This window comes from Triticum urartu, chromosome 6A, assembly GCF_056163025.1.
Source record: "Triticum urartu cultivar PI428250 chromosome 6A, HENAU_Tu73, whole genome shotgun sequence".
NCBI classification, from domain to species: domain Eukaryota; kingdom Viridiplantae; phylum Streptophyta; class Magnoliopsida; order Poales; family Poaceae; genus Triticum; species Triticum urartu.
The window spans coordinates 567,050,199-567,067,515 of NC_141878.1; the positions used below are offsets into that span (position 1 = coordinate 567,050,199).

The 17,317-nt window shown below is 45.9% G+C and overlaps 2 protein-coding genes across 3 annotated transcripts; both read left to right on the forward strand.

Moving 5' to 3' along the window:
* The first annotated feature begins 593 nt into the window (after nucleotides 1-593).
* Nucleotides 594-6,893, forward strand: LOC125515126 (uncharacterized). Of its 2 annotated transcripts, none has more exons than XM_087528872.1 (12): nucleotides 594-923; nucleotides 1,852-1,969; nucleotides 2,823-2,933; nucleotides 3,062-3,234; nucleotides 3,336-3,662; nucleotides 3,768-3,893; nucleotides 4,045-4,737; nucleotides 4,829-4,993; nucleotides 5,141-5,200; nucleotides 5,330-6,233; nucleotides 6,354-6,450; nucleotides 6,534-6,893. In XM_087528872.1, the coding sequence occupies exons 1-12, from the start codon at nucleotides 702-704 to the stop codon at nucleotides 6,694-6,696; spliced, it is 3,159 nt and encodes a 1,052-aa protein (XP_087384998.1). In that variant the 5' UTR covers nucleotides 594-701; the 3' UTR covers nucleotides 6,697-6,893. The 2 variants fall into 2 exon arrangements, with proteins under 2 accessions (XP_087384998.1, XP_087384997.1); XM_087528871.1 differs by having other exon boundaries at nucleotides 596-923; nucleotides 5,105-5,200.
* A 719-nt stretch (nucleotides 6,894-7,612) lies between these two features.
* LOC147966386 (uncharacterized) lies at nucleotides 7,613-8,865 on the forward strand. Its single transcript, XM_087530810.1, has 3 exons — nucleotides 7,613-8,107; nucleotides 8,269-8,463; nucleotides 8,704-8,865. The coding sequence occupies exons 1-3, from the start codon at nucleotides 7,613-7,615 to the stop codon at nucleotides 8,863-8,865; spliced, it is 852 nt and encodes a 283-aa protein (XP_087386936.1).
* The last annotated feature ends 8,452 nt before the right edge of the window (nucleotides 8,866-17,317 follow it).

The window sequence follows — 17,317 nt, forward strand, 5'->3', positions numbered from 1 at the left end:
CTACTGCCAAGCACGAGGCAAATCATTTCCCCTCCGATAAAAGAGAAGCTGATTACATCCAGACCTTGGTTGGGTTTGCAGCACATGGGTTCACCACCGGCGATCGAACTCACCGGCTCCGACCGCCAAGGAGCTCGCGCACCGCGTCGTCGGATAACCTCGCCGGCGGCTCCACGACGACGGCCACCGGGCCCTCGGCGAGCCGCACCGGCTCATGGCCCGACGTGCACGGCCCCGTCCGTCCTCCCGCGGAGTGCACCAACCGGAATAAGATACCGGACGGCACGCAACCACCACGCGTCCACGCCAGCCTCTGCCTCCACCGAACGGACACGCACCCGAACCCCAGCCAGCTCGTTTCGTTTCGAACTTTCGGCTCAATCATCAGCTCGGCCTCGTCGCTTCCGCCGACCGGACCCGACCGCCCGCCGCGCCGTCTCCTCTGCAACGATGGGCCCGGCTAACCGACGCTCCGGATGCGCGAGCCACCCCCAGCGGCCTGATCCCAGCCGTCCACCGGCCAAGGGCTACGTCGGTTACAAACCCCACCCCCGTGTGCCGCACCAGACCCGACCCGAAGCCGATCGATCGAGGCCGCACGTTTTAAACCCCCAGCGAATTGACCCCCGGAATTAAGCAGGCTAATCGGCCCCTCCGATCCGCCCAGCTGGCCCGCTGCGCCTGCGCGGAACCCTAGACGAATGGGCGAGGCGGCGGCGGCGCACCGGAGGATCCAGTTCCACGCGTCGGCGAGGCAGGGTGCGGGGGCGGGGGCGGCCGGAGGGGCCCCGATGCAGAGGCCGTACCCGAACCCCGACAGGCGATTGGCGCTAGCGGCGGCGGAGGCGCGGGAGAAGAAGGGGGAGGCGGGCGCGGGCGGGCTCGATCGGGAGCTCGCCGCCAAGGTCTACCTGCGCAGAATCGTGAGTGCGCGCGCGCCCGCAGATTATTTTCGGGATATTTTTTTGTTTGGATTTGGGAGTTTTCAAATTGGCTCGTAAGTGCGGTGCGGCACTGGAACCGCAGTCTGTTGGGTTTTACTCGCACGAATTCCTGTTGTTCGCTCGTGTTGGACTGAATTTCGCAGTTCTGCACTTTGGCGAGTGTTATTTTTTTGGGGGTTCACTGACGGGATTTTGGGGTTGGAAATGATGACTCTGTTTTTGGAGTCGGTTCTCATGAAAAATTGTTGATCCCACTGTGGTTCCTTCGGAATCTGGCTAGTTGTGTTATCATCAGCATTTGATTTTTATCTCGGGAATTTGCGGATGCACCTAAAAAACATGAGGCTATGCGACGATACCAGCGAAGTGAATTCACTGAGGTGCCCTGGCGTTTGATTTTACCTGGGGGTTATGCCGGCGCGCCTGAAACATGAGGCTGTAAAATAATAACCAGCGAAGTCAATTCGCTGAGGTGCCCTGGTGTCTGACCGATGCGACTGAAACATGATGTTATACGGTAATACCAGTGAAGTGAATCCACTGAGGTGCCCTGGTATCTGACTTTTACCTAGGGAATTTGCCGATGCGCCTGAAAGTCTGAAACATGATGCTATACTTGTCATACAAGTTAACTGAATTCACGGAGGCGCCCTCTTGTGTGTTAACTGAATTCACCGAGGCGCCCTCTTGTGTGTTAACTGAATTCACCGAGCCGCCCTCTTGTGTGTTAACTGAATTCACCGAGCCGCCCTCTTGTGTGTTAACTGAATTCACCGAGGCGCCCTCTTGTGTGTTAACTGAATTCACCGAGGCGCCCTCTTGTGTGTTAACTGAATTCACCGAGGCGCCCTCTTTTTCGTGTTAACTGAATTCAATTCACTGAGGCACCCTCTTGTGTGTAACGCAGGGGGCTGGCTTGCGGAATCTCGGCAATACGTGCTACCTCAACTCGGTCCTGCAATGCCTGACGTACACGGAGCCCTTCGTGGCGTACCTGCAGAGCGGCAAGCACACGTCGTCGTCATGTAAGTTTGATGCCACTTGACAACCAAACATATCAATTCCCCGCATGGGGTAGTATGATGGTGTTGACCCTGTAAGTCCCAGCCAGTGAAACAGCCTTTCTTGCTGTATTTGAACACCACACATTTTCCAGTAAAATGTTTAGTCTACGACCAAAAAAGCGCATTGGTTGATGTACACAACTGCTTGTCAGTGCCTTGCAGTTGCATCCTAATCATTGCTTTTGAGACAGTGTTCTAAGCAGCGAAGCAGCATTTTGTTGCTGGTTGCGGATGATGCATTTTCCAGTAAAATGGGTTGTCTGCAACATGATTGGGGCAGCAGTTTTCAACCCCCTGGTGGGATCTTTAGGTGTACATTGGTTGATACACCACTGCATATTAGTATGTTGCGGTTGCACGGCAATTATTGCTTCTTGAGACATTTCATTTGATTGAAAAGAATATTAGTATAACCTCTTTGGCAGAATATTCCAATTTCATTTACTCCCTCCCCCCAAATAGATGGGGTATAAACTGAGTCAAAAAGTCAATGCTTTCAAGTTTGACCAGTTATATGTGTAAAAATATGAAGATGAACAATACCAACTCAATGTAGTTATTCAATATTGCAGTTTGTTGATATTTTCTTCTATATATTTGGTCATACTTATAAATAGTTGACATTTTGACTGATTTATACACCATCTATCTATTTGGTGACGGAGGGAGTAATTATATGTGGTATATCTCATCACCAGTTCTGTAGTAGCAGAGCATCTGTTATCATTTATCAAAGAAGTATGGAAAAATATTCTCATTGGCAGTTGCTGCTTTTCTGACAGTACAAATACTGATTTAATTATTATTTGTTAAGGCCGAGCAGCTGGATTTTGTGCACTGTGTGCTCTCCAGAACCATGTTAGATGTGCCCTACAGTCAACTGGGAAGATATTGACACCGGTGCAGTTTGTGAAGAACTTAAAATGTATCCTTTCATGTGCTATAGCTTAACTTGATAGTATATTTTCTTTTGAATTTAAATATTGAAACACTATAACTATCTAATTTTTCCAAATTCATCATTGAATTATGCTATCTTTAACTGCTAGACAGGCATTTCTCGTAGTTTTCGTTACTATAGGCAGGAAGATGCACACGAGCTAATGGTCAACTTACTTGAGTCCATGCACAAATGCTGTTTACCTTCGGGTATACCAAGTCAGTCTCCGAGTGCTTATGAGAACAGTCTAGTTCACAGAATATTTGGTGGCCGCTTAAGAAGTCAGGTAAGTTCTGTTAATTGGTCAATTACCATTATATGAGTAATATCGATGGCAAATGTATTCCTGATTTCATCCCTGCGTGGCTATATTTACGGGCATTACAGGTGAGATGTGCAAGTTGCTCCCACTGTTCCAGCAAATTCGATCCTTTCCTGGATCTCAGTCTGGAAATTGCTAATGCTGCTACATTGCTGAAAGCACTTCAAAATTTTACTGAAGAAGAGGCTTTAGATGGCGGGGAGAAGCAGTACAATTGCCAGAGCTGCAAGAAAAAAGTTGTGGCCAAGAAAAGATTTACAATTGATAAGGCTCCTGATGTATTGACAATTCATCTGAAGCGTTTTAGTCCTTTTAACCCTGGTCAAAAGATCAACAAAAAAGTGGATTTTCAGTCAACTTTGAACTTGAAGCCATTTGTCAGTAATTCAGAAGTGAGTAACTAGTTGACGAAAGTATTAATCTTCCGATTCTAGTTTTGTATTTCTCTCTAGTGAACCTCTCCTTACAACTTACTGTGGTTATGTTCATATCTGAAGGGCATGGATTTCAGATACAGTCTTTATGGTGTGTTGGTTCATGCTGGCTGGAATACACAATCAGGTCACTATTATTGCTTTGTTCGGACTTCTAGTGGGATTTGGCACAATCTTGATGATAACGAGGTAGAATTTTAGTTTTCCAATGAATTTGCACTCATGTAAACTTCTGCCAAACTTTGGTGCAAGCTTTTCCTACTGTCTTTGTATACCTGCATTTACCATGTCTTGTACTGTCTTTATTCTTCTGATGTTCATTATTTGTGGATACTTCCAGGTTTGCCAAGTTCGTGAGGCAGATGTATTGAGGCAGAAAGCCTATATGTTATTCTATGTGCGTGACAGGGTGAGGAGCTCAGTGATGTTCAAAAATAATGGTGCTACTGGTTCGTTAGTTAAGAATGCTATTTCTGAGAAGACCGCTAATATGAATGGCACAATTCGAAACGGTTTAATGGAAGCAAAATTGAATGTTCCCTCATTTACCAATGGAGATGTTAAGTCGCAGAAGCAGAACCCAGATGATGGTCGTCCTAGCATTTTTGGCAGCAGCTCACAAGGCCAGTGTTCAAAATATTCTAGCAGTACTGGAGTTATTGAAGCCGCAGCTGTCCAAAACAATGGTGTCCAAAACAATGGTATGGTTTCAGTACAGACAGCTGCTGCTACCTTGTCCATCAACACAACCAAGACAACTTCAGATAGTGAAAGGGAGATAGTTTCATCAGCACAGCCTGATGTTATTGTTCCTCATAATTCAAGCTGTGACCCGAAGGCGTATGAGAAGCCATTGCAAGAACAGCAACCTGAGTCCGATGGTGCATTTACTGCTGCCTTGCCCATATGCAATGGCAGTGATGGGATGTTGGAAGAAAATCACCAGGCTTCTGAACCTCGAACAGATCCATGTGGTGAACAAACTCTCAATACAAGTAAGCCAGCGGAAAGTGCAGAAATAAAGAAAACCAAGGTAATCATATGATGCTTGCCATTGGTCTTTGCATTACTATAATTTTATACTCGAGTGTTAACACTATTGCTTTCTGTTCCCAACATGGCAGGATATGATGCTTTCTGTTTCTAATGGAACAATGTCCAGTAGAGAAGATTTAACCTGCTGTAATGAAGCTAAAGAGTCAGCAGAGTCTGGGAAGGAACCTGATAAAATAGCTATGGAGGAGCTTTCTGTGGAGAACACAGGTGCTATAACAAATGCAGTGGAGCAGGTATCTAATCAATCACCTGTCCATTCCCTCACCCGCCATGCATGTGCATGAAAAGAAGTAACAATCATACCTATGCATGTAGATTTAATTCGAGAAACATTGTTTCTGCAGACTTCAGTCCAGACTAATACAGTAGAGGTTGGCCAGGCTACGGTGGAGGAACTTTCTGTGAAGGACGCCGACAGTATTGCAAATGCACAGGAGCAGGTACCCCCCCCCCCCCCCCCCGGTCCGTTTGGATTACATAATGATGATGCAGATCATGGCCCATTAATATAACACTGGCCATAGCGTGTCTTGGCTCTATTTGGGTGTAACTTGATTTTCCAAATGCAGGCTTCTATGCAGAACAATGATCTGGTAGCTGGGCAGGCTCACCCTGAGACACACTTCTATTCTGAAGTTTCCGCACAGGCACTCTGCCCTGAAATTTCCGCACAGGCGATCTGCCCTGAAATTTCTCCACGGGCGATTTGCCCTGAAGTTTCTCCACGGGTGACCTGCCCTGAAGTTTCTGCACATGCGATCTGCCCTGAAGTTTCTGCACAGATGATCTGCCCTGAATTGTCTGTACAGGCGATCTGCCCTGAAGTTTCTTCACAGGCGGTCTGCCCTGAAGTTTCTCCACAGGCGGTCTGCCCTGAAGTGTCCGCACAGGCGGTCTGCCCTGAAGCTTCTGCTCAGGTGATCTGCCCTGAAGACCCTGCACAAGTGTTGGACAAGGATCCATGCCATGGTAATTTACATACAATGAAGGATTTGAAGTCCAAGAAGCATAAGGATTATTCAACTGTGCACTTGCTTTTTGTGTCCAAGCAACCTTTACTTGCTGCACTAAAACTGCACAAGAAAAGGAAACACAAAAGAGCTAAAAGGCAGTCCATTGACAATGGAATCAGCGCCGATGATCAGCAGACATCAACATCAGAAACTGTTTTTACCAAGGACATATCATGTAAATCCCATAGAAGACGCAAACGCTCCCGCGCCGCTGCAAGTTCAGATAATGGTGTTGAGATATCCACGAAGAAACCACATCTCGCTGAACGCCCCAGCAGTGCTGCTGACCTTCCCGTGGACAAGAAAGACGACAAGGATGCAACACTTGCTAGTGCCGAGCTACCAGGTGCATGCGTAAGCTCTGTTGCGGACCAGATTGATTCAAGAAACAGTGCACATGCAAACGAGGGAGTCCCCCGGCATTTCGATCTCCTCACAAGGGGTTTGAGAGAAATCCCTGGTAAGCACATATAACTCTCCTCTGTTGCCTGCATATGCGCAACCTTGCAGAAATGCGTTTCTCATTTTTGTTCGCTGCCATCAGCATTAAATATTTACAGTCATTGATTTTGTTTCGCAGTTCCACTGTGGGATGACATTGACATGTCAGATAGGAAGGCAACAGAGTTTCAATATCCGAGAAGGACCGACAGTATTGGTTATGTGCTAGATGAATGGTAAGTTTGCAAACAACGGTTAATTTCTTTGTGATGGCAGGTTCTTTACTTTATGGGGTCACTCATCTCCATGTTTGTTCCAGGGACGAGGGGTATGACCGTGGGAAAAGGAAGAAGGTGAGGAAGCCACGTGAGGAGCCGAACGGACCGAACCCGTTCCAAGAGGCGGCCGATGTCAGAGCACGGCCGAGGAAGAGACCGAGATCCGACAAGGCCAGATGGGGAAACCAGCCTCGCAGGATATGACAAATCGGAACAGCAGACGATGTTGTTGTATCTATCACCCAGTTTTGCAGTGATTGTTTTTCATTTATTCTTGTTTTGCTTCCCTCGGTGTACGTTACACTAGTTGTTTTTCCTCCAGTGTTTTCCCCCATCCTTCGTGTGTTATGTAAGAGCCCTGACAGATATTCGAAGCATATTGTTCGTTTTCTGAGTGATCAGTGATCAGATCGAGCAACAAATCCAGCATTTTCTAAGTTGCTACTGGCCTTTGTCCAGCCCTGGGACGGAGGGAGCGTCGCTCCTCGCTCGATCTGCTTGTGGTGGAGATCGCGTCACCTGATATCGGCTTGGACATGAATCAGTTGCCGAGTTGGTTTTGCACTGGCTGCTGTTGCTCTATATATGGACTTCCCACGGGAGGACGGGCTACGTATGCGTGCCTTATGACCGGAACGAATTGATCAGGAGCTAGCATTGTCCATCACGTGTATGTATACATGCGTTTTGGTCGGATGGAATCTATCCGGAGCTAGATAGGGCGTGTTTGGTTGCCCCCGTCGAGCTCAACCAGGCGGGAGATGGAAATCTGGCGCGCCGTCCCGGCGCCAAATCTAGCATCACCCCCTTTTCACTCGCTCACCCATAGCCACTACTCCATTTCTTCCCTATTGCCTTACCACCGGCGGCGGCTGCGATTTCAGATATGCGCTAGAGGCGGCGGCGTTTGCGACGGATCTGGTGCTCCACTTGTTGTTGGCCACTGTCTAGTCGACCTTGTCTGTGCCATGGCTCCCCCTACGCCGTCTTCGTCTCTGATGCCGGTAAGCAGCACCCCCCTCCCCCCTTTGTTAGGTCGGTGGTTAGGCCGTTAGACAAGGTGTAAGATCGATTTTCCACTGAACGAACCGTCGATGTCAACTAGGTTATGGACGCACGGATGAGGCTCATAATTCAGGCAGCAGCACTGATTAGTGTGATTCAGGCATGGGTCATGTTCATGCACCAAAGAGCTGTTTTTTGTGCTGGGAGACTTTTGATCCGCTATGATCCATTGTTTATCCGGGAACAGGAGAAGATCCAAAATCTGAACTACATCTACAACTGCAATGACGTCGAGGCTTTGTGGATGCTTCGAATGAAAAGAGCACCATTTGCCAGGCTTGTCGGGACCTTCAGGAACAGGGGACTGCTACAAGATAACATCAACACCAGTGTGGAAGAGCAAGTGGCCATGTTTCTCCATGTTGTTGGCCACAACCAGAGGTTCATGGTCATTCACAACACATTCAGGAGATCAATGGAGATCATCTCTAGGTACTTTAAGAAGGTGCTTTTTGCTGTTGGGGAGCTTAGAGGAGAGATGATCAGGAGACCATCTGGCCAGACTCCACCCAAGATTCGCGGAAGCCCAAGATGGTACCCATACTTCAAGGTGAGCATTGACAATATTCACTTTTCATGGCTTGATATGCTTGTATCATTCAAGTTTAGCACTAACACAGGCTTGTGATGCCATTTTCAGGATTGCATTCAGGCAATAGGCGGTACTCATGTCATCTCCAGAGTTCCTAAGTCATACTCTGTAGCATACAGGGAAGGAAGCACTACACAAGTCAAAATGTGCTTGCTGCTGTTGACTTTGATCTGAAGTTCATATATGTGCTGGCTGGCTGGAAGGGGTCAACGCATGATGCTAACATTCTCAGTGATAGCATGAGTCGACCTGATGGGATCAACATCCCCGACACAAGTTCTACCTTGGAGATGCTGGCTATGCATGTCGGCCGGGTATTCTTCCACCCTTCAGGAAAACCAGGTACCATCTCAACGAGTTCTCTGTTAGGAACTATCCTATGACTGCACATGAGCTGTTTAATCTCAGACACTCCATCCTTAGAGTAACTGTTGAGAGGGTATTTGGAGCTCTGAAATAGGTTTAAGATCGTGGATCAGAAGCCATTCCACCCATACTCCACTCAGGTTAAGCTTGTTTTTACTTGTTGCATTCTGCATAATTGGATCCTCCAGTGGGGCTTTGATGAACACGTGTCTGAGGAGCAAGAGGTCGAGCCTGAGGATGTTGTTAGCTCCGGCCATGGTGTGGAGGCATTTGACAATGACGATTGGAAGAACAAAATGTTGGAGTGGGCAGAGGCAATGTGGCTTAATAGAGGTCAGTGCAGGATTTGAAGAAGAGAAAGAAGAAGAAGAAGAAGAAGAAGAAGAAGAAGAAGAAGATGCCGCAGCAGTAGAAGCAGAAGCAGAAGAAGAGGAAGAGGAAGAGAAAGATCTGGTAGCAGCAACACCGATGAGCTATCCCCTATTTAGCCAATGGCTATTAATAATTTGAACTATCATTTGATAGTAGTTAGGATGAATTGTCATTTGTTTAACTAGCTGGCACTACATATTCAGATTGTGTGTGGTAAGCTCACCACTAGTTAGAAGTGGTGATAACACCTTATGCAGGTTGCAACCAAACACCATGTCATATGTGCGCCTAATGCAATGCGGACAACCTTGGTCTATCTATCCGTGTATGTGTTTCCGAGTGCCATATTGCTATTGGTCTACTTGTTTCACTTGCGAATGTGTGAAGCTCTTTCAACATTATTGACTCTTGCTAACATTTTGCATCAAATTTTTGTGCCACTATCCTCACCAAGCTCCACCGTAAGCTTTATTTGTGTTGGTGTGAGAAATCGATGAGATCGGTACCAATTGTGCTATTTCCTTGTTACATCATTGATTGATCATTGATCCATTCTCAACATCGATTAAGGTACATTTGGTATAGTTGTCTCCTTTCTTCCACTCATATTTGCTTGAGTCTTGTGATGGATAGAAAAGGCATTTCATCTCCGGTCTTCAACGACAACGACGGCGCGAACAACTACATCATTAAAACGTCCATCGTCGGTCTACAACAACAAAGAAAGGGGCATTCTACCTTGCGAGAGCGCATCGAGAACCTCTCCATCGACATTCGTCACTCCGAAGCAAGGAAAATAGGCTACATCGACAACAAGCTTTCCGCACAAAAGAAGGAGCAAGATGCAAGGATGGAGGAGATTCTGGCCTTGCTGGACAACCATTCTTCCCCTTCGTCATCTTCAAGGCGGCGGCGACCAAATTGATCATCTTCGGAGCGAACAAGCGATGGAAGCGCAATTTGTCCACGTCCACATCTACATGTCGACCATCATCACATTTGTGATCCACATTGTCATGAAGGGCAAGTCACCTCCAAGCATCATGTGCACGACGATGATGAACGACATCTACTACGAGTTCAAGCACGGCAACAAGACCATCAACATGAAGATGCTCAACACGCGCAAACCTACAAGTCCCAACAGACTCTACATCAAGCTACAGCCAAACTTCATGAGCTCAAGAGAAGACCGCGAGACGACCACAACCAAGACGACACTACAGCTACAAAAACCACTTCGCCATCTTCGCCAAGTGCTATCAAGGCATATTCGCCTTTGGACATATGGCATCTTCATCCACTTCCCGTGAGTTCGCCTACATCAACATCTTCAACAACGAGGCGACCACCTACAAGCGAGGGCGACACTTCCTGTTGGGTAACGTAGCATAAATTCAAAATTTTCCTACGTGTCACCAAGATCAATCTATGGAGTCATCTAGCAACGAGGGAGGATTTGATCTACATACCCTTGTAGATCGCGCGCGGAAGCGTTCAAGAGAACGGAGTTGATGGAGTCGTACTCGTCGTGATTCAAATCACCGATGATCCTAGTGCCGAACGGACAGCACCTCCGCGTTCAACACACGTACGGAAGGGAGACGTCTCCCATGCCTTGATCCAGCAAGGAGGAGGGAGAGGTTGATGGAGATCCAGCAGCACGACGGCGTGGTGGAAGTAGCGGGATTCCAACAGGGCTTCGCTAAGCGCTGCGGGAGGAGGTAGATGTGTCACGGGAGGGAGAGGGAGGCGCCAGGCCTTAGATTGGTTTGCTCCTCCTTTTTCCCCACTATATATAGGGCCAAGGGAGAGGGGGAGGCGCAGCCCTTGCCCCTTCCTCCAAGGAAGGGTGCGGCCAAGGGTGGGCAGGAGTCCATCCTCCCCAAGGCACCTCGGAGGTGCCTTCCCCCTTTAGGACTCTCCCCTTTTTCTCTTCTCTTGGCGCATGGGCCTCTTGGGGCTGGTGCCCTTGGCCCATGTAGGCCAAGGCACATCCCCTACAGCCCATGTGCCCCCCCGGGGCAGGTGGCCCCACCCGGTGGACCCCCGGGACCCTTCCGGTGGTCCCGGTACAATACCGATGACCCCGAAACTTGTCCCGATGGCCGAAATGGCACTTCCTATATATAATTCTTTACCTCTGGACCATTCCGGAACTCCTCGTGACGTCCGGGATCTCATCCGGGACTCCGAACAACTTTCGGGTTACCGCATACTAATATCTCTATAACCCTAGCGTCACCGAACCTTAAGTGTGTAGACCCTACGGGTTCGGGAGACATGCAGACATGACCGAGATGACTCTCCGGTCAATAACCAACAGCGGGATATGGATACCCATGATGGCTCCCACATGTTCCACGATGATCTCATCGGATGAACCACGATGTCAAGGACTTAATCAATCCCGTATACAATTCCCTTTGTCTAGCGGTATGTTACTTGCCCGAGATTCGATCGTCGGTATCCATATACCTTGTTCAATCTCGTTACCGGCAAGTCTCTTTACTCGTTCCGTAACACATCATCCCGTGATCAACTCCTTGGTCACATTGCGCATATGATGATGTCCTACCGAGTGGGCCCAGAGATACCTCTCCGTTTACACGGAGTGACAAATCCCAGTCTCGATTCGTGTCAACCCAACAGACACTTTCAGAGATACCTGTAATGCACCTTTATAGTCACCCAGTTACGTTGTGACGTTTGATACACCCAAAGCATTCCTACGGTATCCGGGAGTTGCACAATCTCATGGTCTAAGGAAATGATACTTGACATTAGAAAAGCTATAGCATATGAACTACACGATCTAGTGCTATGCTTAGGATTGGGTCTTGTCCATCACATGATTCTCCTAATGATGTGATCCCGTTATCAACGACATCCAATGTCCATGGTCAGGAAACCGTAACCATCTATTGATCAACGAGCTAGTCAACTAGAGGCTTACTAGGGACATGGTGTTGTCTATGTATCCACACATGTATCTGAGTTTCCTATCAATACAATTATAGCATGGATAATAAACGATTATCATGAACAAGGAAATATAATAATAACCAATTTATTATTGCCTCTAGGGCATATTTCCAACAGTCTCCCACTTGCACTAGAGTCAATAATCTAGTTCACATCGGAATGTGATTAACATTCACAGGTCACATCGCCATGTGACTAACACCCAAGAGTTTACTAGAGTCAGTAGTCTAGTTCACATCACTATGTGATTAACACTCAATGAGTTTTAGGTTTGATCATGTTGCTTGTGAGAGAGGTTTTAGTCAACGGGTCCGAACCTTTCAGATCCTTGTGTGCTTTACAAATCTCTATGTCATCTCCTAGATGTAGCTACCACGTTCCATTTGGAGCTAATCCAAATAACTGTTCTACTTGGAGCTATTCTAAATTGTTGCTCCATTATATGCATCCGGTATCTCTACTCAGAGCTATCCGGATAGGTGTTAAGCTTGCATCGACGTAACCCTTTACGACGAACTCTTTTACCACCTCCATAACCGAGAAACTTCCTTAGTCCACTAGTTACTAAGGATAACTTTGACCGCTGTCCTGTGATCCATACTTGGATCACACTTGTACCCCTTGACTGACTCATGGCAAGGCACACTTCAGGTGCGGTACACAGCATAGCATACTGTAGAGCCTATGTCTTAAGCATAGGGGACGACCTTCGTCTTTTCTCTCTATTCTGCCGTGTCGAGCTTTAAGTCTTAACTTCATACCTTATAACTCAGGTAAGAACTCCTTCTTTGACTGATCCATCTTGAACACCTTCAAGATCATGTCAAGGTATGTGCTCATTTGAAAGTACCATTATGCGTTTTGATCTATCCTTATAGATCTTGATGCTCAATGCTCAAGTAGCTTAATCCAGGCTTTCCATTGAAAAACACTTTCCCAATAACCCTATATGCTTTCCAGAAATTCTACATCATTTCTGATCAACAATATGTCAACAACATATACTCATCAGAAATTCTATAGTGCTCCCACTCACTTCTTTGGAAATACAAGTTTCTCATAAACTTTGTATACACCCAAAATCTTTGATCATCATCAAAGCATACATTCCAACTCCGAGATGCTTACTCCAGTCCTTAGAAGGATTGCTGGAGTTTTGCATACTTATTAGCATCTTTCAGGATTGACAAAACCTTTCGGTTTGTATCACATACAACCTTTCCTCAAAAACCGTCGAGGAAACAATGTTTTGACATCCTATCTGCAAGATTTCATAAATAATGCAGTAATCGCTAATATAATTCCAACAGACTCTTAGCATCGCTACGAGTGAGAAAGTCTCATCGTAGTCAACTCTTTGAACTTGTCGGGAAACATCTTAACAACAAGTCGAGCTTTCTTAATGGTGACATTTACCATCATCGTCCGTCTTCCTTCTAAAATCCATCTGTACCTAACAGCCTTACGACCATCAAGTAGTATTCCCAAAGTCTACACTTTGTTTTCATACATGGATCCTCTCTCGGATTATATGGTCTCAAGCCATTTATCAGAATCCGGGCCCACCATCGCTTCTCCATAGCTTGTAGGTTCATTGTTGTCTAGCAACATGACTTCCAAGACAGGATTGCGTACCACTCTGAAGTAGTACGCATCCTTGTCATCCCACGAGGTAGTGACTTGATCTGAAGTTTCATGATCACTATCATAAGCTTCCACTTCAATTGGTGTAGGTGCCACAGGAACAACTTCCTGTGCCCTGCCACACACTAGTTGAAGAGACGGTTCAATAACCTCATCAAGTCTCCACCATCCTCCCACTCAATTCTTTCGAGAGAAACTTTTCCTCGAGAAAGGACCCGATTCAAGAAACAATCCCTTATTGCTTTCGGATCTGAGACAGGAGGTATACCCAACTGTTTTGGGTTGTCCTATGAAGATGCATTTATCCGCTTTGGGTTCGAGCTTATCAGCCTGAAACTTTTCACATAAGCGTCGCAGCCCCAAACTTTTAAGAAATGACAGCTTAGGTTTCTCTAAACCATAGTTCATACGGTGTCATCTCATCGGAATTATGTGGTGCCCTATTTAAAGTGAATGTGGTTGTCTCTAATGCCTAACCCATAAACTATTGTGGTAATTTGATAAGAGACATCATGGTATGCATCATATCCAATAGGGTGCAGTTATGATGTTCGGACACACCATCACACTATGGTGTTCCAGGCTGTATCAGTTGTGAAACAATTTCCACAATGTCTTAATTCTGTGCCAAACTCGTAATTCAGATATTCATCTCTATGATCATATCATAGATATTTTATCCTCTTGTCACGACGATCTTTCAACTTCACCCTGAAATTACTTGAACCTTTCAATAATTCAGACTCGTGATTCATCAAGTAAATATACTCAACATCTACTCAAATCATCTGTGAAGAAAGAACATAACGATATTCACTACATGCCTCAGCACTCATTGGACTGCACACATCAAAATGTATTACTTCCAACAAGTTGCTTTCTAGTTCCATTTTACTGAAAACGAGGCTTTCAGTCATCTTGCCCATGTGGTATGATTTGCATGCCTCAAGTGATTCAAAATCAAGCGAGTACAAAACGGTCCATTTGCATGGAGTTTCTTCATGCATATACATCAATAGACATGGTTCGCATGTCTCAAACTTTTCAAAAACGAGTGAGTCCAAAGATCCATCTACATGGAGCTTCTTCATGCGTTTTATACCGATATGACTTAAGTGGTTGTGCCACAAGTAGGTGGTACTATCATTACTATCTTTTGGCATGAACATGTGTATCACTACGATCAAGATTCAATAAACCATTCATTTTAGGTGTAAGACCATTGAAGGTATTATTCAAATAAACAGAGTAACCATTATTCTCCTTAAATGAATAACCGTATTGCGATAGACATAATCCAATCTTGTCTATGCTCAACGCAAACACCAAATAACAAATATTTAGGTTTAACACCAATATCGATGGTAGAGTGAGCGTGTGATGCTTGATCATATCAACATTGGAAACACTTCCAACACATATCGTCAGCTCACCTTTAGCTAGTCCCCGTTTATTCCGTAGCTTTTATTTCGAGTTACTAACACTTAGCAACCGAACCGGGATCTAATACCCTGGTGCTACTAGGAGTACTAGTAAAGTACACATCAACACAATGTATATCCAATATACTTCTATCGACCTTGCCAGCCTTCTTATCTACCAAGTATCTAGGGTAATTATGCTCCAGTGGCTGTTCCCCTTATTACAGAAGCACTTAGTCTCGGGTTTGGGTTCAACCTTGGGTTTCTTCACTAGAGCAGCAGCTGAATTGCCGTTTCATGAAGTATCCCTTCGTGCCCTTGCCCTCCTTGAAACTAGTGGTTTCACCAACCATCAACAATTGATGCTCCTTCTTGATTTCTACTTTTGCGGTGTCAAACATCGCGAATATCTCAAGGATCATCATATATGTCCTCGATATATTATAGTTCATCACGAAGCTCTAGCAGCTTGGTGGTAATGACTTCGGAGAACCATCACTATCTCATCTGGAAGATCAACTCCCACTTGATTCAAATGATTGTTGTACTCAGACAATCTGAGCACAAGCTCAACAATTGAGCTTTTCTCCTTAGTTTGCAGGTTAAGAAAATCGTCGGAGGTCTTATACCTCTTGACGTGGGCACGAGCCTGAAATTCCAATTTCAGCCCTCAAAACATCTCATATGTTTCGTGACGTTTCAAAACGTCTTTGGTGCCTCAACTCTAAACCGTTTAACTGAACTATCACGTAGTTATCAAAACGTGTATGTCAGCTGTTCGCAACATCCACAGACAACGTTCGAGGTTCAGCACACTGAGCGGTGCATTAAGGACATCAGCCTTCTATGAAGCAATGAGGACAATCCTCAGTTTACGGACCTAGTCCGCATAATTGCTACTATCAACTTTCAACTAAATTTTCTCTAGGAACATAATTAAACAGTAGAACTAAAGCGTGAGATATGACATAATTTGCAAAAACCTTTTGACTATGTTCAGGATAATTAAGTTCATCTTATGAACTCCCACTCAGATAGACATCCCTCTAGTCATCTAAGTGATTACATGATCCGAGTGAGCTAGGCCGTGTCCGATTAACACGTGAGATGGACTAGTCAACGTCGGTGAACATCTTCATGTTGATCGTATCTTCTATACGACTCATGCTCGACCTTTCGGTCTCTGTGTTCCGAGGCCATGTCTTCACATGCTAGGCTCGTCAAGTTAACCCTAAGTGTTTTTGCATGTGTAAATCTTGCTTACACCCGTTGTATGTGAACGAAAGGATCTATCACACCCGATTAACACGTGATGCTTCGAAACGACGAACTGTAGCAACGGTGCACAGTTAGGGGAGAACACTTCTTGAAATTTTAATGAGGGATCATCTTATTTACTACCGTCGTACTAAGTAAACAATATGCATAACATGATAAACATCATATGCAATCAAATAGTGACATGATATGGCCAATATCATGTAGCTCCTTTGATCTCCATCTTGGGGCTCCATGATCATCTATTACAAGAACATGATCAATCTCATACATTACATATATCATTCATCACATCCTTTTGGCCATATCACATCACATAGCATACCCTGCAAAAACAAGTTAGACGTCCTCTAATTGTTGTTTGCATGTTTTACGTGGCTGCTATGGGTTTCTAGCAAGAACGTTTCTTACCTACGCAAAACCACAACGTGATATGCCAATTGCTATTTACCCTTCATAAGGACCCTTTTCATCGAATCCGATCCGACTAAAGTAGGAGAGACAGACACCCGCTAGCCACCTTATGCAACTAGTGCATGTTTGTCGGTGGAACCGGTCTCACGTAAGAGTACGTGTAAGGTTGGTCCGGGCCGCTTCATCCCACGATGCCGCCGAATCAAGATAAGACTAGTAACGGCAAGCATATTGAACAAAATCAACGCCCACAACTACTTTGTGTTCTACTCGTGCATAGAATCTACGCAATAGACCTAGCTCATGATGCCACTGTTGGGTAACGTAGCATAAATTCAAAATTTTCCTACGTGTCACCAAGATCAATCTATGGAGTCATCTAGCAACGAGGGAGGATTTGATCTACATACCCTTGTAGATCGCGCGCGGAAGCGTTCAAGAGAACGGGGTTGATGGAGTCGTACTCGTCGTGATTCAAATCACCGATGATCCAAGTGCCGAACGGACAGCACCTCCGTGTTCAACACACGTACGGAAGGGAGATGTCTCCCATGCCTTGATCCAGCAAGGAGGAGGGAGAGGTTGATGGAGATCCAGCAGCACGACGGCGTGGTGGAAGTAGCGGGATTCCAACAGGGCTTCGCTAAGCGCTGCGGGAGGAGGTAGATGTGTCACGGGAGGGAGAGGG